The sequence below is a fragment of the Pongo pygmaeus genome, chromosome 15, assembly GCF_028885625.2.
Source record: "Pongo pygmaeus isolate AG05252 chromosome 15, NHGRI_mPonPyg2-v2.0_pri, whole genome shotgun sequence".
In the NCBI taxonomy this organism is placed as follows: Eukaryota; Metazoa; Chordata; class Mammalia; order Primates; family Hominidae; genus Pongo; species Pongo pygmaeus.
In genome coordinates, this window is record NC_072388.2 from 52,607,265 (window position 1) to 52,628,794 (window position 21,530).

Consider the following 21,530-nt stretch of genomic DNA (forward strand, 5'->3'; position numbering starts at 1 on the left):
CTAAAAATTTATTCTCAAGCTATGTTACACTTAAAAGTACAAATAACCTACTAAATAAAAAATGTTTCTGTATCATATGTCATGTAGGTAAGCCACTGGTGTTATGAATACTGTGTGCACTTTAACTTTGCAGCTCTAATCATATTTCATTTCTGCCTTCAATGTTCAATCTTTTTTAAGATAGCACACAAAGTATTATCTAGCTAGCTAGCTATTACATTAAAATTATAAACAAATTGCAATTGATAGCACTTAACATATTTTTATATTATAATTTAATTTTTAAGCCAAAAAGAAAAATAATATTTGAATAGTTCAAATATTCATTTCTAGCCATTATATTTCTTTATACTGGGATAGAAATTATTCCTGGACTGTAAGCTACTATATTTTACAGAGATTATATCTGCTTATTATGCATACTGTAAATAAGCTATAACTGAACTGCACAATTAATTATATTTGTTCCTTGATGAGAATGATGATGATGATGTTTGACACACATTAAGCCAAGTCAAATCTCAATTCTTCAAGTTTATATGTTGGCAAAATATCTACCATACTTCAGATACAGCTGACTCAGAGGTAAGAAATTTATGCAAAACTTTCAAAAGAATTAAAATCAGTGTTTACTTTAAAATGATAATATTTCTGCCCAACCAGCTCTGATTTTTAGTTTAAGATAACATCATTTCCCGAACACGTTAACACATTACCTTTACACAGTGCTTTTCTCCCATGAATCTTGTTATTCATAAACATTAACTAATTCTCATTATCCTTATGACACCTACTTCCCAGTACAAACTTTTAGGCTAGCCTGGGTGGTGCGTCAGACGCTGTGGATGCTATAATTACCTAACAGTTCTCCTTTGACCAGTGCTCATCCACGAACGCCACGTACACACCAATGGATCCTTGTACTGCAGATCAAACAGCTTTGTCTGCAAATACTAAGATGAGCACTTTGGCATTCATTCCTTACCAGAACAGGACCACAGTGTATCCCCTAAATATGTGGCCAGTCTCTTGCCCCTTAGCTAATCCTAGAGTGACCAGGCATGAGAAAGTTTTGCTGTTGAAAGTTTTCAACAGCAGGTGTTTGTTAACCTTTGAAATCAACAGAACAAAGCTAATAAATTCAAGGTTGTTGGAACTAATGTCTTCCATGTAATTTATGCCAAAGCACCCTATTTAATGTAAACACTTCATAGTACATAGTAATCTTCTGCTTCTCATAGGACTTACAATAAAGTGAATTAGGTGAGAAATAAGAATGCTTTTGGAACCACAGGTCCAGACTCACATTGAAAGGCTGAATAGGACAAGCTTTGCCACCTTTATTTCAGGATATTTAAGTCTTTTCTCATTTCCTCAGACAAATTAAAACAGGTACAGAACCAGTTTTCCCTCCACAGTGCAAGCAAGTTCCAATCTCTTTTCTTTTGTCAACTTTTTGATGTTACAGATAAAATATTGCAACAAAAACATGAAATGAAACGTAATTTGCTTTATTGCAAATTAAATTTGTCTAGCTATGATTAGTGGAAGTGTGCACGTTTTATGTTGGTGTAATTGAAGAGCACATATTTTGTGTTTTACTCTTTTCATTTAATATGGTATGATAAACACAAATCCAGATATTGATGTAATTTACACTATTGCCACTTTTAATAGTCTAGAATGATTGTTTCCAATCTTTTGCTATTATAACCAATGTTTATATCAATCTATTAAAAAAAACTACCGTTTTCCTCTTCAGATTATTTCTATGAGGTGTATTTTCCAAAATGTCAAAGGGCATAAGCAATTTTATAGCTCTTATTTCAGCTTACTTGTATTCTCCAAAAAACAAATAAATTGAATCATTTACAGAAACATCAGCAATTGATGGATGTAATTACATGAGCTGCTTAGAATAACCTTTGAGTTGCAATGTAAACTTTAAGTTGGATGAATTTGCATTGTAACTGCTAGTGACATTATGCATTTTTCAAGTAATAATTTAAAATTTATGTTTTCTTTTGCATAACATAGTATTTCTCAAAACATGATCTGTATAATACTTTCTCTCCCTCCCCTCTCCCTCACCCCTACTCCATCTCTATCCCTTTCTCTATCTCTTAAAATATCTCTGAATAAAATTATATTGCATTCATTTTATGTGGCAAGCACTTCAGTTAGAGACAGGATGTTCTAATAAAGACAAGAGGGGCAAGGTCCCACCCCTCATGGAGCTTTCATTGCAGTGAGGAGATGCTACACATACATACACATACGCGTACCCATACACAGAGAGGAAATTTCATAGAACATTCCATGAAGAAAACAGAACAGAGTCATGCAGGTGAGCATGCTGGATGGAGGAGTCATTTTAGAATAGCACATCAGAGAAGGACTCACTGGGGAGGAGACATTTGAGCTGAAAACTGAATAACAAGAAGGCCAGCCTGTGAAGATCTTGCAGAAGAACCTTGCAGGCAGAGAGGACAGCAGACAGAAGAACATCCAAGGCAAGAATGAATGAATGTACCTGGTGGTTAAAGAACAGAAAGAAGGCCGGTATGGCTGGAATGTAGTTAACAAGGGAAGAAGAAGCATCAAGTGCCATCGGAGAGAATAGGCCAGGGCCAACCGTGCATTGGCCTTGCACGGTTGGGAATGTGAGGGACAAAAAGGAGTACTGAGGTTAGGTAAGTTGAGGCATCACTGAATTGGCGAAAGCTAGGCAGGTTTCTTACCATGGGATTTCTCAAAAACTTTAAAATATAATGCTCATTGTAAATTTTCAAGTCGGTAATACAGATCACAGCGTTTTCCAAATACATTTCATCATGACATCCTTTTTTTCAGAAACGAGCTCTTAAGACTATTGTTTCAAGGAAAATGCGTTGGGGTACACAGGTCAAAAACAAAAACAAGCAAGGGCTGGTAACCTATAGCTTTCAGGCCAAATCCAGTCTACCACCTGTGTTTTACCATCTGTGAACTAAGAATAGTTTTACATTTTTAAACAGTCTTTAAAAATCAAAAGAATATTTCACAGCAAGCAAAAATTATATGAAGTTCAAGTTTCCGTGTCCATAAAGTTTTACTGGGACACAGCCACGTGCATTTGTTTACTATTCCCTATGACTGGTTTTGTGCTCGGACTGGTAGAGTGGAGTAGTTGCCACAGAGGCCTATGGTCCATAAGGCCTAAAATAAGCCTATCTGGCCCCTTATGGAAAAAGTTTGCCAACATCTGGTCTAGAGCATCTGTTGTTACTTTAACTGTAAATCTTCATATGACCTGGGATTATAGCCATAATTTATACATTTTATAGTAAATATTTATCAAGTACTCATCATGTTTCATACTCTGGTTTTCGCTTTTTACATTTGTTTTTATTACATTTTGCTATAATTTTTTTTTTAATTCTGCTTATCAAACCTAGTTTCTTTAAACTTCTGATAACACCCTCAATTTCATAAGTAGTCTGAATGTGTGTGTTTACTTGATAGATTTGGATACTAGGCAATTCAATTTTCCCATACTTAAAAATAGAGCTTCCTATACTTAAAAATATGATTAGCTCTTTAATATGTTTAGACATTTCTGAAGTTTAGTGTAACATACACATCTATATTAAATCACTTTTGCATGCTATCTATTTACCAAATATCATTTCTTAGTAATTCTTATATGCCTGTCTTGCTCCTAGTGTGCCAGATGTTAAATTCTAATCATATTTTAAATATATTTCTGAACTATCTGCTTATCCACTGATCTATTTTTTTAATGATAACCTAATAACAGACTTTTAAAAATTGTCATTTTGTATACATCTGCCAAGACAAGGAGACTATAGTTACCTTAAAATTTGGGGACATATTCTTCCCCATTTATTGGTCCATGAGAATATCTTTCAAGTTCCATTAAATATGTTTAAAGAAATTTTAGTTAGTGTTGCATTAAATTAACCTAGGGAGCATTTTCTTCTCATTATAATATAATTTTCCCACCAATGGCCAGACTTTTGTCTATGTACACATCCATATCTTTAAAACAAAACAAAACAAAAAAAAAACTTACCCAGCATTATCACACAGAGATAGAATGAGTTCTTTTTTAAAAAATTTTGTGGGTACATAGTAGACATATATATTTATGGGGTACATGAGATGTTTTCACACAGGCATGCAATGCATAATAATCATGCCACAGAAAATGGGGTATCCATCCCCCCAAGCACTTATCCCTTATGTTACAAAAATCCAATTACACCCTTTTAGTTATTTTTAAATGTACAATTATTATTGACTATAGTCACCCTGTTGTGCTATCAAATACTAGGTCTTATTCATTCTTTCTAATTAATTTGTTTGTACTTATTAACATTTCTCATTCTCCTCCATGGAATGAATTCTTTATAAATGCATGTTTATGTTAGTAAAAACTTTGCTATTTAAAATTCTGTTAGGGGAGATAAATTCTGTCAAAATTCTATATTTAATTATAGATATACAACCTAAATACATTTTCACTGTAAACTACTCTAGGGAAAACAGAATACCCCTCCTGATTCTCCCCTACCCCATCACATGCCCAACACAGAGCCCTGCTTCTCCTAGAGAAGCCTAGAAACTTTGCCAATGGGCTGAATAACGCAGAATAGACCACAGACCATTTTGTTTTGCTTGCTGTTACCATCCACCAACATTTTCCTAAATTTACTTTTCTTTAGGTCACTATGACTTGTCATATAACATTAGTGATCTTAGGGAGTTATAGCTAGAATTATTTTCTCCCACAAATGCTCAAAATGTAAGTTTATCTACCAGCAGCTAAACTTTCATATTTTTACAATTGCCCCTTCTTATCAATAGGGCTTATTAAATGTCCGGTTTCTTCCCTCGGATCCCTGTGACTAATCTCCCAATTTGGAAAGAATAGACACTTAAAAGTAACTACCAGTAGATTCCATACTAATTAGGACCCCGGATTGTTCAATCTTCTAGAATGCTGAAAAGTCCCCCTTATTTACAGCGTTGGGTCTCTAAGGTGGAGCATATTTGGTTAAAATAAATTATGAGCTAGTTCTTGAGAATTGCTAAGTGACAAGCAAATAAACAATAATCTACACACAGTGTAGGCCCTCAGAGACTGTGATTTAAATGCATACATGAGTTTGAGTGGAATAAGCGGGACAGCCAAGCGGGAAACATAATACCAAGGTAAATGTGTACAATTCCCATGCGAAGTGTCACGAATCTATTAAAAAGCACCTCCCTGATTTATTAAAAATAAAAAGTGATGTCTGTAAAGCGGAAGAGGGATGTTGGTGGAGTCTGCTGTTTGTTTTTCTGGAGTCTTCACCTGCAAGTCTACACTAACTTGCCAAAACAAACAATGTTAGCAAAACTGTCCTCTCAGCAGCTATATACTAAATCCTACAACTCTTCGATCCGGAAAAGCTGGTCAATTTCAAGATAGATCATGAGAAAATAGTCCGACATTTTGGGGTTTAGGGGAGGGGAAAGGTTGATCAAACCCACTTACCACACTGCTGAGTTTTGAAAGACTGTGGGAAAAGTGACTTTCCTTGTTAACAATCCCCCACCCCCTCCTTCAAGCTAAATGGAATGCTTTGCTATGCAAATAACAAGTCTGATCTCAGAGGAAGTAAAAGACTCAGGATAGTAAAAGGAACTCACCTTTTGGAAGTAAATTAACTCTTCTAAGGTACCATTGAGCAAATTACTTCTCCATGCTCTAAAAATTCTCTTAGTGCCCTAAAACCTCAAAATCGCCTGAGATTAATTTGCTCCTTCGAGGGTCAGGCCTCATAAAGAGTGAGTCCCACTGGAAAAACATCTTTTGTCTGCCCTTGTTAAGGTACACAAAAGAAGCATGTGGAAATCACTCAGCAACTCGACATTTGTGGCTGACCCCAACCAACTGGAATCTGAAGGTTGAAAGTGTCAAGGTCAGTCTGAACCTAGTAACCTAGCTGTTTGAATAGGTTTCAATTTGGTAATTACTGTATTTAGATAATTCTGCCTCCCTTTCCCACTACCCTTCATTACCAAGAAAACCAGTGCAAAAAATCAAAGCATGAAAATGAGAGACGCACATTGAGTCAAATGGGAAGTTGCTCAACTCAGTGGCTTCTGAGTGCATGAGACAGAGACCTTTTAAGCATGTCCTTCCTTCCCCAGGTTGCAACTGACTTTCTCCAGGGAAGGAACATATTCCCAAGTTGATCAAATCATGTGGATGCAAGTCTTCCAATGCGCTCAGTCAACAAAAATGTCTGAGCCTGGGATGTCAGGTAACCCACTTTTCAGAATACTTAAATCACACAAAGGAGCATTCTGTTTAGTACTGGGACCACAATGCTTAAATTGAGCCTTAAGAAGTCAGCAAGAATCTTAATAAGATTTGGACATGATGCCCATAGCCCTGATACTATGTCCAGGCAGCTTAAAATTGCTTGAGGTTAAACATTTAAGTTTTATACCCAACCAACTTTCTCACAAAGGAGTGGAGGTGATCCACACTGACATATGTACAAACCATACATTTAGGATTTAAGATATGTTAAGGTTATAATATTAATCCGAAATTAAGAAAAACAGAACACAAACGCTATAGGAAAACATAAACATATGAACAAAGACTAGAAGAAAACAAAAACCTAAGTAGTTGTTTTAGGAGGATGAGATTGTAAGTAAACTCGCTTTCTCAAAAAGGAATTTGAATGTCATTTTACTACATTTTAGAAACAATAGAAGGAAAAAGTTGTGTATATCCAGCTGGAAGGAAACATTGCAATTGGACATTAAATGCTTGGGTCTGAGCTTTCTGGAGCTAAGTTAACACTTTGGGTTATGTAGCTCTTACTGACCAATCAAAGAAGGTGTATAAATCAGTTCTCAAAAGATACACATTTTTCTACATTTGAATTATAAATGAATTCAGGGAACATTAGGTATAGCCTTAACCATACCACCCCTCATCTCTTTCTCTCTGATAAGGTCCATATCTTTGGCCTCTTTGCCTAGGTCCTACCTCAGAAACAAACTGCTTTGAAAACCAAATGACAAGGATTAAAAGATTAAATCGGCATGAAGCTTGAGTTGAACACAGTTGTACATTTTCTTAACTCAATCATGGACAACTATATGCAGGATGGAATCACTTGCTGGTAACTTAGGGAGAGAGAAATAATTACAGGACTAAACTATTGAGTCTAGCTGATTAAAATCTCAACCAGTGTGCTTTGGACTGTTCAGAAAATTATCTGCTGATGAGGGCTTCAGTTAATAAAACTGGAAAAAACATATTGCTAAAGTAACAATAATGAAATTTTGCAAAACTAGAATCTACTTGCACCAGGCTACCAGGTTCCAGGATTTAGGGTGGGGAACTTTGTGGTCATTTAAAAATATTTTTGCTAGAAATCAAGCTATAAAAAGTTAAAAGAGATCAATGAAATCTTTTCTTTAGAAAATGTGGCAAAACTGACTGAAAGCTGGACTTCAGAAATTCTCATTAGTAACACAACGCAGCAAATTATTCTTCCATCTTGTCTCCTTTTCCTCAAATTTCACATTTTTGAGGTAAACATTTTGGAATCCTATAGTATTTTCTGAATTGTTTGTTCTGAACAGCATACTATAACTTTTATATTTTCACTTAGTTTATAAAGAATATTTTGAAGAGCGAGTGAAAGCAGAAACAACTGGAACTTGCTGCAGTTAATGCTTTAAATAAAGTGACTTATGAATGGTAATTTCAAATGGCTTCCAAGCTGAAAAAAATTTTTAGATTTTTTTTCTAGAATTGACTCAACGTTGCACACCTTGAACTTTTGACTCCTTTTTCAAAATAATTTCTGTGTTTTTTTTTTTTTAACATTAGAGCAATTCGAAATTTTTCCTAAAATCAGCTACTTTTCTCCACTGGTGAGCATTGCAGTTCTGTTTATTTATTCTGCCATTAGGTGCTAAATGCATAGGGAAATGAGATCCTTGCAATCCCACCCAGACCACATTTCTAACCACTCTGAATTTAATTTCCAGTTATAGTTTTCAGAATTGTGCTAGTTTGTATCACAAGGTAAGCCTGAATAACTGCATAAATTCTAATTTGGCAGTCCCCCAGTTATCCTAAATTCCTCTAGGGAATACTAATAACCTTCTGATTCCCAGGTAATGTAAGGTCACCAACGTTGCATTTGCATTATTCTTTTCCTTTTCAAAAGACAGTATGTGAATAGTTTGTAAAATTGGTTTTGTGTTGAAGCAAAAGTATCTTTGATGACAAATAGTTCGGAGACCTGGGCCTGGGATTAGCTTTATGCTCCTGGCTCACCTTTGCAGGGCGAGTAGGGGCGGGCACGGTGAGTCCCCGGGCCAGAGGCCCTGCGGAGGCAGCTGAGGTGCTGTCATTATGTATCATGGGCTTGGCATCTCATTTCTGAAAGCAATCGCCCAGCTCCACTCTTGCACACCCGTAGCCTCTCCCGTTCACCTCCGTCCCCCGACTGTTGGGGAGCGGGGCCCTGGCTGCAGTTCAGCTGGGACCCAGGGCTCTCCGCGTCCCGGAGGGGCCCAAGACAGCCGCTCAGCCTTCAGGGCCAATCTGCAGGTCCGACCCTCACTCACCCAGCGGGCCTGTTTCCCACTCGCCCACGTCCCCGCTCCCATTGAGTCACCTCCATATGCAGGCCCACTGTGAGCTCGGAGGCAGGAGAGCCTCGCTCCCTAATTCCCGCTCTCTGCCCCCTACAGAAAACCCCTAAAGGTCTCGACCCCTCTTAAGCCCCTCCACCCCGGGGAGCCTTCCCCTGCAGACTCCACGCTTCTGCGCGGCCGTTTGACCCCATTTCGCATGAAATCTGCCGAGCGACCGCCCCAAGCACCAGCGAGCGCTAATCAGATCCGTCTGTCTCTGCAGAGCTTCACCTGAGCCCTGGGTCCCCGAGGGCGGATGAGCGGGCCGGCTCTCGGGCCCGGGCTGGGGGACCCGCAGTCCGCGGTCCGCGGGGATGGGAGGGGTGGCCGCCCGCCGCGCGGCTCCCGCAGGCCGTCGCCAGGTGCACGGTCCCCCTGGTGCCCCGCAGGGAGGACGCCCCCTGGTGCCCCCGCCGCCGCCGGGCCCGGGAGCGCCAGAGCAGGCGGGAGGCGGGGTCTGCGGGGCCGGATATTGACGCCGGTCCAGGGCCGGGTGACTATTGGGGTCTGCCAGCGCCGCGGACGCGCCGAGGCCTCTCAGTGTGGCGCTGCCCGGCGGCGAGGGGGGTGTGGAACGAAGCACGGTCAAGACAGAAAACAAAGTCAGCAGGTCACCTGGCAGGTTCTGGGCGCATTATGCAACGAAAGCAGGGGAATGTTTGATGCGTCCCACTCCACCCCCCCCCCCCACGCTTTTTTTTTTTTTTTTTTTAAGCTCCTAGGAGGCCGGTTCCAGTTTAAGGGTTGGGTAGGGATCGACCAAGCAGCTCCTCTGATGTGGTTACGACTTTGCCGAACTCCTCAAGGGCGAGCTTCCCTCCCCATCTTTCTTTAAGTAATGGGAACATTACTCTGGAGAAAAAAAAAAAAAAACATGAATGAGGCGAAATGGTAGGCTTGATCCAAAAGCAACGCCGAGAATCACCCTACGACTTCCGTCAGGTACTGAACTGAATATTAGGCGAAAATAGTAAATGCCGAAACCTAAATCTCCACACACATCCATTGTTTTTTTTTGTTTTGTTTTGTTTTGTTTTGTTTTTTTAATCTCCCCGAGCCTCAGGACTAAGCTTTCAAACGGAATTTAAAGAGTTAACGCTGGCCATAGCTCTTTGTTTTCCATGCTAACATTTGTGGCATTAGGACTATTTTGTTAACTAGGTATATGCAATTCACAGAATTTCACGGTAAATTCCCCAGACCAAATATTTGGCTGAACAAATAAACAACATTATCCATTCCTGAAAATAAGCCAGTAGGAGGGGGGAGGATGGAGGAAAGGGTTGGTTGCTAGAAACTGGACAGCCACAGGGCTCAGTACTGGCCCTAGGATAATTTGTTCAAGTACTGGAGATCTACTGGTTCCTTTTCAATGACATCGACATTTCAGAAAGTTGCTAGAAATTCGGCAAAACAAAATGAGGCTGCCTGAGAGGAATCCATAAGGGGCTTCCCTAAATGATTTATTTGAGCTCCATACCATTAATCAAAGGGGCAGCCACCTGGGGGGTTGGAGGGGTGAGGGAAGGATCCCTTTTTGCGGGGAGTTTTGGAGGAACTGTGTAGTCTTGCTGCCTTTGCCTGGGGCTCTGATCTCTTCTCTCCACCTGCGCTCTCCGGGGAGCTGGGGTTTTGGCAACCACCCCGCTTCAATTTTTATTGGTTTCCACTAAGCTGCTCCTTTTGGAGGAGTGTAGGACTTCAGTAATTAAAAACAAAAATGAATCCTGCTTCACCCACCCCACTCCCAGGAGCATATGTAAGAAAGTGTGTACAAGAATGCAAGGGTGCACACCCCACCTAGAAAAATGCAAAGGCCAGGAGTGTGCACCACACACATTCTTTGGGTGCACACACCACCAGCAACAGCAATACTACCGCTCATATCTACACCTTCATGATGGAGAAATGCGCTATCAGCCTTCCCCACAGAGAACATACAAAGACACTAAATGTTTCTGCCCCAAAGGGATCCAAAGGGATCTTGGCCTGTGCTGGCTCACTTCATATGTGTGAATTTTCTCAGCACACATATGAAATGAGCCAGCACAGACCAAGATTCAAGGCTTAATTTAGTTGTTGGTGGCAAGTAAGAAAAAGCAAAGTCCTCTCCTCTGCTCCTCTTAATCCCTACACCTGTCATTCCAGAAAGGCATTTATCTGCCTGCTGGGAGCCCTTAACTGAGGGTACATTAGCATCCTCCTTTTTTTAGCTTTGTCCAAAAATTGAGCTTTTTCCTTTAAGAAACCCTAGCACAGAACATCAGATCTACGTCTTTCTGCACATCTCCAGGGAAGAGGGTGTGAGGGAGGCAGTACAGAGAGAAAAGGAGAGTTGACATTTGACTCAAGAGATTTCTGTATAACAGTGGAACACCTTCACAGTGCCTGCTTAGAAATTCTGACCCGTTAGTATCTGACCCCATTGTCAACCCCCACCCAGCGCAATCTGTTGGGATCCTAAACTTGATGAAGGCCTTCACATGGGGAAAAGAGGACAAGGGAAAAAGTCCAGAAACAATGGGAAATTCTATCATGTGGCATATTAAAACAGTAGTCATCAAACTTTTTGAAGGTAGGGTACATTATTTGTTCCAAAAAAAAAAAAAAAAGACAAAATAGCAGTGCATGCCTGTAATCCTAAAGAGGCCGAAATGAGAAGATTGCTTGAGCCCAGGAGTTCAAGACCAGCCTGGGGCAACAAAGAGAGAACTTGTTTCAAAAAAAAAAAAAAAAGACAAAAGAAAAAACAAGAGTCCTACCTGAAGAAAAAAAAAAGTTTAAAAACATGCTTTCACACACACATTATGATGTTAGTGTACAAATTAGTTTTGATTTGGAAATATCACATTGGTACCTGTAATAACTGGAGATACCCTGAGGTATCATGAAAGCAGAGGTGGGTAATCATTTTTCTAGAGTTGAGACCTCATCACACTCAGCTGTGATACACCTCAACAGGTGAGTGAAACAGAAGATGTACAAGGGGCCTGAAATGAAGTCTTTAATCTGACCTACACTCCTTTCATCCCAGTGTTTCTCCAAGGCATGTGTCATCCAGATGGGAGAGGATACTGCGTCCTTGTTAACATTAAATAGAAATAGAAAACAATTCATGCTGGCAATTACCATCTCTCTCTGCCAACAGTTTACTTCCTGTCCCTACAACTTAACCACCTCCAGGTACCACCTTTTGACTTCCATCCAGCCTCCAACTCACCTGAACAGAAAAAAGCCTCATTCAAAAGAGAAGAGCCGAAGGAAAAGAGAAAGGATTAAGGAGAAAAAAAGTCATGATTTACCTTTAAAATAATGACTCATTTTATTTTTTTCTTTTAATACGTAGTTATAAATATATTTTGTCAAAATATATGATCAATATGGTCAAAACATTTGCACGTAAAGTCATAAATAAGGTCAAGGTGAATGTTTAGGGAATTTTTTCCTTTTTTTTTTTTTTTTAAATAAAAGTCCAGCTATAAGGAAGCAGTCTGTGTAGTGTGTGGGTGAGTGGATGGGAACATGTGTGTGTGTGTGTGTGTGGTGTGTGTGTGTGGTGCGTATATCTGTCTGTCTATCCTCAAGGACTGCCTGATCTCAGCGGCACCCACATCCCTCTACTACCATCTCCTGATAATTTTTCAGTACCACCTTATCATACTCATCCAGGTACAGCATGGAGATGGCACTCAGTTCAGTGGGCACACAACAGGCTTTGGGGATACTGGAATTGACAGAATTGACCAGGGTCTGCACAATGGCATGGTTGGTTGAGTTGAGGTGGTCAGCCAGTGGAAAGGGGCAGTCCCCATGGCAGTAGAAGGCCTGGTAGCCTGGTGGGGCCACAATCCAGTCATTCCAGCCCACATCGCTGAAGTCCACATAGAGCGAGTGGCGCCGGCAGTTCTTATTCTTCTTCCGGGCCCGCTGTGGGTGATGCTTAGGGCTACGCTTGGCCCTCCGGCGTCGGGTCAAGGCATGGCCCCGGCCATCATGGCCAAAGGTGACCAGGAGGGGCCGGAGCTGGGCCCAATTCCCACTCCCTTGAGGTAACGATCGGCTAATCCTGACATGCTGGCCCTGGTGGGTCCGAGTCTGATGGAGGTGAGTCACCTCAATGGCTAGCCCATAGTTTGGCTGCTTCTCCCGGGTCCAGCGAAGGACCGCAGGGCTCACATCAAAAGTTTCCCACCGTGTCACATTGTGGTGGATCAGTCTCGTGTCCAGTAGTCGTGTGATGAGGTGCCCAGGCACTACTTCTGCTGGGGGCTTCATAACCTCATAAATATTTATACGGTGGAAGCCCCGTTCCCAATCAGGGCCCTGGTCCACCTGCTCCCGGAAGAGCCGAAGCTCTGCAGAGGAGATCACCTCGTTCTCAGGGATGCTGCTGAGGTTAAAGAGGAAACGAAAAGCAGAGTTTTCACTGGTCCCTGGGATGTTCTCCAGATGTTCTGGGCACAGTTAGGAAGGAAGGGGAAAAGAAAAAGCACATGAACTTTTTTCAAAGATGGAAGAGTCAAGAGATAGCTCAGGGTTGGGCGATGAATGGTGAATGCTGCTTATGCAGGGGAAACCTACTGGGAGAAAATAAGCATACCCTTAATCTGAAGGAGCAGATAAGTGGGGCAGCTAACAAACCAGCAAAATGTAGCTAGCATTTCTCAAGCACCAAAGACAGAAACTATCTCAAGCCTCCTTGATATGTCTAATAATTTCCATGTGTCAACTCCTCTATGGTACCACAATCAGACTCCTCTTTTAAACCCCCCCACCTTGGCTTTGTGTCCACAGTTTTCTTTACAAGTGGTTGTAAAGAAAAAGAGGTGCCAGCAGAGCACAGGCAGGAGGAAACATGCACACAACCACCCTCTCCCTCTTCCACTATTGAGTATGTTACTAAACATTTCCCCAGCGATCTTGGAAACACAGAGCATGCCTTGTTGATCATGTTACAGAGGGGAAAATAAATTCCAACACAGTAATGATGCTGGTGGATTAATAACTCAGATTTACTTTGGAAAAGAAACATCCGCTAGGAAACATTCAGATCGGATTACAAGGCCCCTATTGAATAAACCCGACAAACACACAGCTGTAATATTAAATTCAGTAGGTGCTTTGAAAAAAACGGGCAGAAAACCTAGCAGAAAAGGCTTTGATATAGCAAAAACACACCGCTGGGGCTAGCCCACGTCTGAGTGCTGTCATTCCCCTTCCCCTGAACACCTCCCTCTCTGTCTCCAAAAAATAAGTTCGGCGGCAGCTCTGCAAATTCTTGGAGGTAAGCAGCTCTGTTCCTCAGCCTCCTGGACTGGGGCTTTGATGTAACCCGAACTCTTCTTCCCCAGGGCTTTCACTGCCCCTCTAGCCAGTCCCACCAGCCCTCCCCCACGCAGACTGGGGGAAGAGACTGACCTTCGTGGTGGAAGCTCCTCACGGTGTTGGCCCGGCTGGCCGGGCGCTCAGGATACTCCAGACCAGTGCTGTGGATCTGCTCTTCCTCCTCCTCCCCAGACTGAAGCCGGTAAAGATCCCGCATGTAATCCGGAATGACGGCACTCTTGCTAGGCTGCGGGCGGCGGCGCAGCCCAAACATCTGCAGAAGTGTCGCCTCGAAGTCCCGCAGGAGCTCATGGCTCTGCCCTGAGCGGCGTCCTCCCGCGTGGCCCTGAATCTCGGCGACTTTTTTCTTCCCCGTCTCAGGTATCAAACTAGCATGGCTCGCGCCTCCTAGCAGGACTTGGCATAATAAAACGACCATCAGCATTCGGTTACCAGGAATCATGGTGTCTCTGGGGAGGGGGAGGGGAGTGGAAGGTTAGAGAATAAATAAACACCAATAAATAGGGAGAAATAGAGATGTGTCTGCATATGCATTTAGGGCTAGAAATGGAGGGGCAAGATGGAAAGCAGGTCAGAAAGATCAAGTTTGTGTCTTCTCCCTCACACCCCCCCCCCCCCCACCACCCACCAGCTGCAGCCATGCACGGCCTGAAAGTAAGAATTGCCCTGTAATTACTTGGTCTAACTTGTTTACAGTCAAATAACCCCAAATCAGATAGCCTCCATCCTGTTAATCTTTTTTTGTCCTAACTGCTATCTAAGCCATGATCTCAGCGTGGCTTCTTGAAGGATAAACAGTTAACATTGAGGGGGTGAAAAGGGGTGGGGGAGGGAGAATTAAAATGGCATTGCTCTCCACTTTAGACCTTCAGCTTCTCTCCCTTTTCCTCCACCCTCAGAGCCCAACTTTCACAACTTCCAGTTGGTTCAGAGCCAGAGGGAGGGAAAGTGAGAGGCAGGGGCTGGGCGAAGACAGAGGGCGACAGGGTCCAGAAGCCGAGAAGGTGGTCTGGGAGCTAACCGGGTGGCTTGAGGGCTTATTTTATTGTGGCCGATGAGTTTGAAATATTCAGCCAAAAGTGCCTGATCGTGCCCGCTCACCCCCAGGGAAGGGGTGAGAGACGATTCCAGAGAGACCTCTGTGAGTTTTGACAAGAGAGTGGGAACGCGCCACGGAGACACTGGGGGCTCCCCCAGACAAGTTAGGTAGGGGAAGGGAGTGGTTAGCCCTCAAGGTACAACCCCGGGCTTTCATCTCTTTAACTCCCTCGCGCTCCCCTTTCTTGCAACGCTGAGAGGGCGAGTGCGCGCTAGCAGCACTTTAAAAGGAACCGGTACGCTTCGAGCGCCCCGGCTGCCGGGCCAAGAAGGGAGCGACAGTGCTGCCAGGGAGCAGAGTGTGGATATTGCAAAGGAGGTCCGACGGAAGGGACAGCCGGCGAGCAGGGGTAGTGAGGGCAGAGTGAATTCCGGGGAGGGGGAAGGAAGAGGTGTCTACTCACTGACAGAAAACAAGGCATATAATAACAGTCCATGATTCTTGACAGCCAATCTTGAACAAACTTGCTGGAAAGGCTCAGGGAAGCTGCAGCAGTGCGTTGCTCGAGATGGCACTACGGAATGGCTCCTAAAAGGAATATTTGAATATAATGAGACTCCGGCGCAGACAGGGTCTGTTTTTCTTCCAGCCCCTCGGAGTCACGTGAGCGCCGAGGCCCCTCCCGCGGCGGGCGGCGAAAGGGCCTGCGCGCCCTCCCCTCCTCCACAGCCCCCCGCCCCTCGCGGGCCCGCCCCTCCAGGCGAGGCCAACCTCCGCGCCCGCCGCCCGAGCCTCAGCGGTCCGGGAGGAGCTCCCGGCGGCGCTCAGCAGAGCCCTCGGCCGGTGCCCCGCGGCCTCCGCGCTCCCCGGGCTACGGGCGCAGCGCGCGGAGAATACGGTTCTCGGCGCGGTGAGTCGGCCTGGGCCCCCGCGCCTGGCCACCTGAAGCCAGAGGATTTGGGGAGCACTGAAGGGGCTGCGTCTCGCAGCTCGAACCCGGCTTAACTGGGGCCGGGAGCGAGGTCGCGAAAGTCTCACCCGCCCAAAGCCTCACCACCGAGAGGCACTTAAAAAGGAAAGCGCACAGGGACCCTGCCCACGCGCGTGTACACACACACACACACACACAAGCAAACACGAGCTCCCCGCCACTCCTCCCCAGGGTCTCCGCAAGGCCAAATATTGCTCCCAATGACAGCCAGTCACCCCTTGGCGAACGCCTGCTAAGGCTCCGAAGAGCCGGGCCACCGATCTAGCTCCCGGCTGAAAGCAGCCGACCTTGTCACGCGCGGGGCCGCGAATGGGAGGGAGGGTGTTAGAGAGGGTGATCGCTGTGGGAAAGTGAGAGGGAGCGGCTGCTAGTCATTGCTCCGGGTCCATTACCGAGAATCCCCAAACCTAGTCCGCCTCTGCGTGGCCCCTCTCCCCCAGCAAAGCAGACCCCCGAAGAAGCCATTCCAGGCGGAGGGACAGATGCCGGGGCTCGCAGCTCCGGGTAGATTCAGAAAGAGGCGTCACTGCAGAAAGGACGCATCACAGTTTTCAGATCTTAATGTCGCCGAGGTTTTACAACTCCCGACCCGGCGCAGAAAGGAAATCCCACTATGTTCCCCGGAGTCGAGAAAACGGTGAACAGCTTTCGGCCTGCGCTCGACCTCTGCGTCTGCATCTCTCTCGCCTCGGCTTCCCTTATTTTTTAAACCACCACCACACTCCTTCCCCCGCCACTTCCTTCCCCCACCCCCTTCCTCCGTTGCACCAGCAGCAGAGTCGCACGCAGCAAATACTCCTTCAAGAATTTTACCTACCTACAGCTCGAGCAGTTACTGGGATGTCCTGACTAATCGAAGATGCTGCCGCGCGCGTGGGTCGCTCAGCGCAAGGGCCTCTTCGAAAACCCGACTAGGCGCAACTCAGCATTCAGCAGGGCCGGGTGCACCAGGTCGCCCCCGGGGCCCGGGCCCCATGACTCCTGCCCCAAAGCCCACTCCACCCGACCTCCCTTTCCTGAGGCTGTTCCTAGTTGCTGCTTTGGGTCGCTCCGGAGCTCAAGGGCTCGGGTTGCCTGCGGCCCCACTCTCCACGCACAAACTTGATTTTCTTCTTAGGGGCACTTGCAGGTAGACTTTGAGGAAGGAAAGTAAAGGATCGAGCAGCTCAGCCCTCCCTCCCGACCGTGGATGCCCGGAGTCGACCAACACCTCAGGTCCGGGTGCGGAGGCCGCGGGCGCCCCTGCGCGACCGTCCGCGCCCGGCAAGAGCCGCGCGGCTTTCGCCTTTGCTGGTCCCGCGCCACCGCTGGGGCGGGCTGCGAAAGGGTTGGGAAGAGCAAAGGGTTTTTTTGTTTTGTTTTGAGACGCAGAAGCCCTTTAAAAAGCCCAGCGAGGAGAGGTCCAGAAGTAGAGAAAGCAGACGGAGGCAAGCTGTGCCCGCGGGGCAAAGGGACAGTGGAAGGGGCGGACGCCCGGGTTCCCCGGAAAACCCTCGGCCCCAAGGAATCTCCTGGGGCGGGAGAGCGCGGTTCTAAAACCGAGAGGATAGGAAGGGGAAAGGGGAGTTGTGTTTCAATTTCGGATTCACCAGGATTCATCTCTAATCACAGTTTTCTTCTCGAATTTTTAAATCGAAAAGATAAAAGCCAAAAGAACTTTCATCCCCAGTTTTTATTGGGGGAAAGGAATGCAATTCGGGGTGGTTGTCCTTCACTTCCCTACCCAAATCTTCTCCTAACGCCGAAATGTGTTTACAGGTAGCCTCAATTTACCAAGTATGTATCTTTTGGGGGTTTAACCTCTCACAAAGCCTTCAACTCACAAACCGCGATCCTTGAAAACCATCCTCCAAAGCAGTGCTTAGGAGGCGTCTAAGGCCCCCGGACCAACTCCCGCTGGAAGAAGTCTGCAGGGACTCGGGAATCACGGGAACCTTTCCCGTCGGTTCCGGGCCTGGAGGGCCAGGAAGAGCTGCGCGTCCGCCTTTCGTCCCGCCAGGAACTCCCCATAGGACACGACACCGCAGGAACAAGCGTCCTGGGAGCCCCTGGGATCCTGGCTGTCGTCTCTAGGGACCCTACACCGTGAAATGATAGAGGCGAGGCTCCTTGGGTTCCGCAAGTCGACGAAAATAGCTCGTGGAGAAGGCGCGTCCTGCAACTGCAGTTCGCAAGCTCTCAGGGCGCCCCGCCAGCTGGGGGCCAGATTGGGTGACACTCCCCTCGACGCAGCCTCCGGAACGGCGCGCACTCTCCAGAGGCCAGCAGGACTGCGCTCTCTACCGCAGAACCAGCTGCAGCTAGGTGTTCTCTCCCCATCTCGCCGTCGCTCTGCCCCCTCACTCTCTCCGGACCTCAGAGCTGGCTCTCTCCTTCCTCCTCCCGCCCTTTCCGTCCGGGGATCGCAACCTCTAGCCCGTGGGCAACGCGTTCAGCCCAAGACCCCACAGTTTTTCCCAACGACCCCCTACCAAGGGCTTCTCTTGTTTCTGCTCTCCTTCCCCGCACTTCCCAAAGGTGAGAATCTCCCAGGGACTGCTGGACAGAGAAGGCCTGGGCAGGGGCAGTAGCCGATATTTAAAGGTCTTTCAGCGCCAGCATCCCCACCTCCAGCACCACTATTGGAAAATAATTAGGCCATCTTTTGCCTCGGTCACAGCCTGTGACCAGCTTCTTCCCCCCAAGGAGGCTCCTAGACCCCCTCTGCCTGTCTCCCCTCACCAGGTAGCCTTGCTCACCATAGGTCCCTGCAGTAGCGGGCTCGCCAGCAGCAGCTCCTGGGGACCTCTGAACGGTTGCAGTGAACCTGGGCGAGGGCCGGGGACTGGGGCGCTGCAGGCTCGAGACAGCTTGGACGGGAATCCCATCGGGGAGACAGGCTAGATAGTCAGCCGGAGCAGCAGCGGCGTCTCAGGCTCGCGTCCCTCGGCTCGGATGCCACACTCACCTAGCTTCCGGGCCGGGCTCCGCGCTCCTTTCCTCCCTCCCTCCTCCTCTGCCTTCTCGCATCTTCCTTCCTCCTCTCTCCCTCCCTCGCTTTCTTTCTTTCCTTCCTCCTCCTCTTCCCCGGCGGCCCCTCCCTTCTTCCCTCCTCCCTCGCTCGCCTCCCTTTCTGGGGATGGGAGCCCCGCCCACATCCTCCCCTCCAGCCGCCCGACCTCGCCTAGCAGGCCCGGGTCCCGGAAGCCCAGGCAGCGCCCGAGTCCGCAGCTGCCGTCCGAGCTGGGACGCCGCTGCCTCCAGCTCTGGGAAGCGGCTGGGGCTCACCTGGGGACCACGTGCGGAGGTACTAGAAAGCATGCACCGACTAGTCGCCGCACCTTCCAAAAATACCCATGGGAGTCTGGGCTTCCCTGAGTTTAGTGTAACTGCTGCCCAAACTGATGATTAAAACACTGAGTAATCACCATTTACCCTGAGTAATTAGAGATAATGAAACACCTCTAAAATCAGGTTATGGAGAAAGGAGCTGTTGGATCGGTTTAAAAGGTGGCCTTCCATAAACTGTTAAAAGATTTCCAAACGTTGAGAAACAGGCTGTGTGCAGAACTGTGTGCCAGAGAGAGACACCTCTTGGGCTGTTAAAAGGTGAATTTCCTTCCAAAACATTCTTAAAGTGCATTTTGTGGAACGCCTTGGTGATGACCCTGAGGTAGACCCCAGTAAACGAGCTCACTTCCCTCCTCCCCGCAAGGCCTAAAGACAGAGGTGGCCTGCAGACAGGTTGGGGCCACGTTTTTACAGTTCGAAAAATCTGTTTCTAGCTCAGAAGCCGTCTTAAGAACCGACACAGCAGTTATTTTTGTTGGTGGTGTTATGGTTGTTGCTGATTTTTTTGTTCATTTTTGGTGTACCTAAGAATCCTGACACTCTGTCTTTCCAAGGAGATAACCACAGAAGCAGTAACCTTTTAGGCCACAGGGAGACAAGAAAAGATGCCCCTTGGTCTGTTTTTAAAGGAAGAGGGGAGATGAGGAATTGGCCCTTTCATATAAAAACATTTTAGTAATCATATTAGCAGGGAGGTGGAATGTGGTGGCTTTTAAACCTTCCCAAACAGGAACTAATTTCACACACTGCCTCTGATGGAGCTGTGAGGGAGCTATCAGCCTCATCTCTCTGTTTTACACACAAGGAAAGGAAGGACTACCAGGTTAAAGGGACTTGCCCAGATCTCTGAAGTAAATCACAGCCTCTGCTCCAGAGCTAATGCTTCAGGGAGGGGTTGAGGCTCATAGCCTGAGCTCCAGGTAGCCAGAGGAGTGCTGGAAGACTGAGCATTTCCTGTCCTGGATTTCTTTCCCTGGGACAGACATGACACTTTACTGTCTCTGCAAAGCATTTAGGTCTTTACTTAAACAGATATTGGCCCTGGGTGGTGCATCTATAAAAACTTTACATTTATACACCTTCGATATTTAAAAAAAACAAGAACTACTTCCTGTGTGGAACACAGATTACAAAGGGTGGGAAATACCTGAGATCAGAGAAGCAACTGTCAGAGCAAGGCCAAGACATCCTGTCATCTTTTCCAGGCCTAGGTCTTTTGGCCTAATAATGCACCAAACAACAGAAACAAGCTGTATGGCTTTGGGCAAGTCCTTTCATTCCTATGAGTCTCAGTTTTCTCATCTGCAGAATGAAAGGATTGGGCCAGATCATCTGCATGCTCCCTTTATATTTGAAAATGATTTGATTATTTAATTGTAATTTTAGCCAAAGTCCACCTGCTTTCATTTTAAATCACTCTCGCCATCGGTGCATGGGTGGTTCAGTGGTAGAATTCTCATTTTAAATCACTCCTGAGTTCACTTTCTCTAAGAACCACTGATTAAAATAGGGCAGGGCAATAACACCACCCCCAAAGGAGGACAAAATATACCTGTAGCTTCCAAATAGTCAAAATCACAATTAATTATTAAAAATAATAACAGAAAATTAAAACTCCATTAAATAGTTACCTAATGTTCCTCCTGCAGCATCAGGCATTGTGCTCCTTTAGCATGGTACCTGAAGTTAGGACAGATTAAATGCTCACTGAGCCCCTAAATCAATCACTGTTGTTTTAATCATTAACGAAATGTGGTTCTTAATATTTAAACTCAGAAACAACAGTGATATGCTGTACTTAAAGGCAGGACTTTATTTTATTTTAAAGCACCAATGTCATTTCGGGGTTTTTTTAAATTCCAAAGGTTTTTGAATGACAGCTATTGTCTCATTTTGCTGCAGCCCAGACAATAAAGTGGTCACTGATTGGCCCATCCATGAGTCTGTGACACTCACAGTCCAGGAGTTTCCAATTAAGCTACCTAACATACCATGTTTAGACCCCTGATATGAATCTTCAGATATATGATGAGAGAATTCAGCTTTAGTTCTCTTGGGACAGCTTTATTTCTCTCCCCACATTTTAGATGGGTGCAAGGAATC

General features: G+C 45.7%; 1 protein-coding gene across 3 annotated transcripts; it reads right to left on the bottom strand.

Annotated features, from left to right (window-relative positions):
* Positions 1–12,018: 12,018 nt before the first annotated feature.
* On the bottom strand, positions 12,019–19,177 carry BMP4 (bone morphogenetic protein 4). 3 transcript variants are annotated; one of them, XM_054447381.2, is made up of 4 exons: positions 19,045–19,177; positions 15,570–15,694; positions 14,140–14,463; positions 12,019–13,175 (listed from the first exon to the last, which is right to left on the bottom strand). In XM_054447381.2, the coding sequence occupies exons 1-4, from the start codon at positions 19,104–19,106 to the stop codon at positions 12,319–12,321; spliced, it is 1,368 nt and encodes a 455-aa protein (XP_054303356.2). In that variant the 5' UTR covers positions 19,107–19,177; the 3' UTR covers positions 12,019–12,318. The 3 variants fall into 3 exon arrangements, with proteins under 3 accessions (XP_054303356.2, XP_054303359.1, XP_054303357.1); XM_054447384.2 differs by lacking the exon at positions 19,045–19,177 and adding an exon at positions 18,836–18,982; XM_054447382.2 differs by lacking the exon at positions 19,045–19,177 and having other exon boundaries at positions 14,140–14,516; positions 15,570–15,700.
* Positions 19,178–21,530: the final 2,353 nt, after the last annotated feature.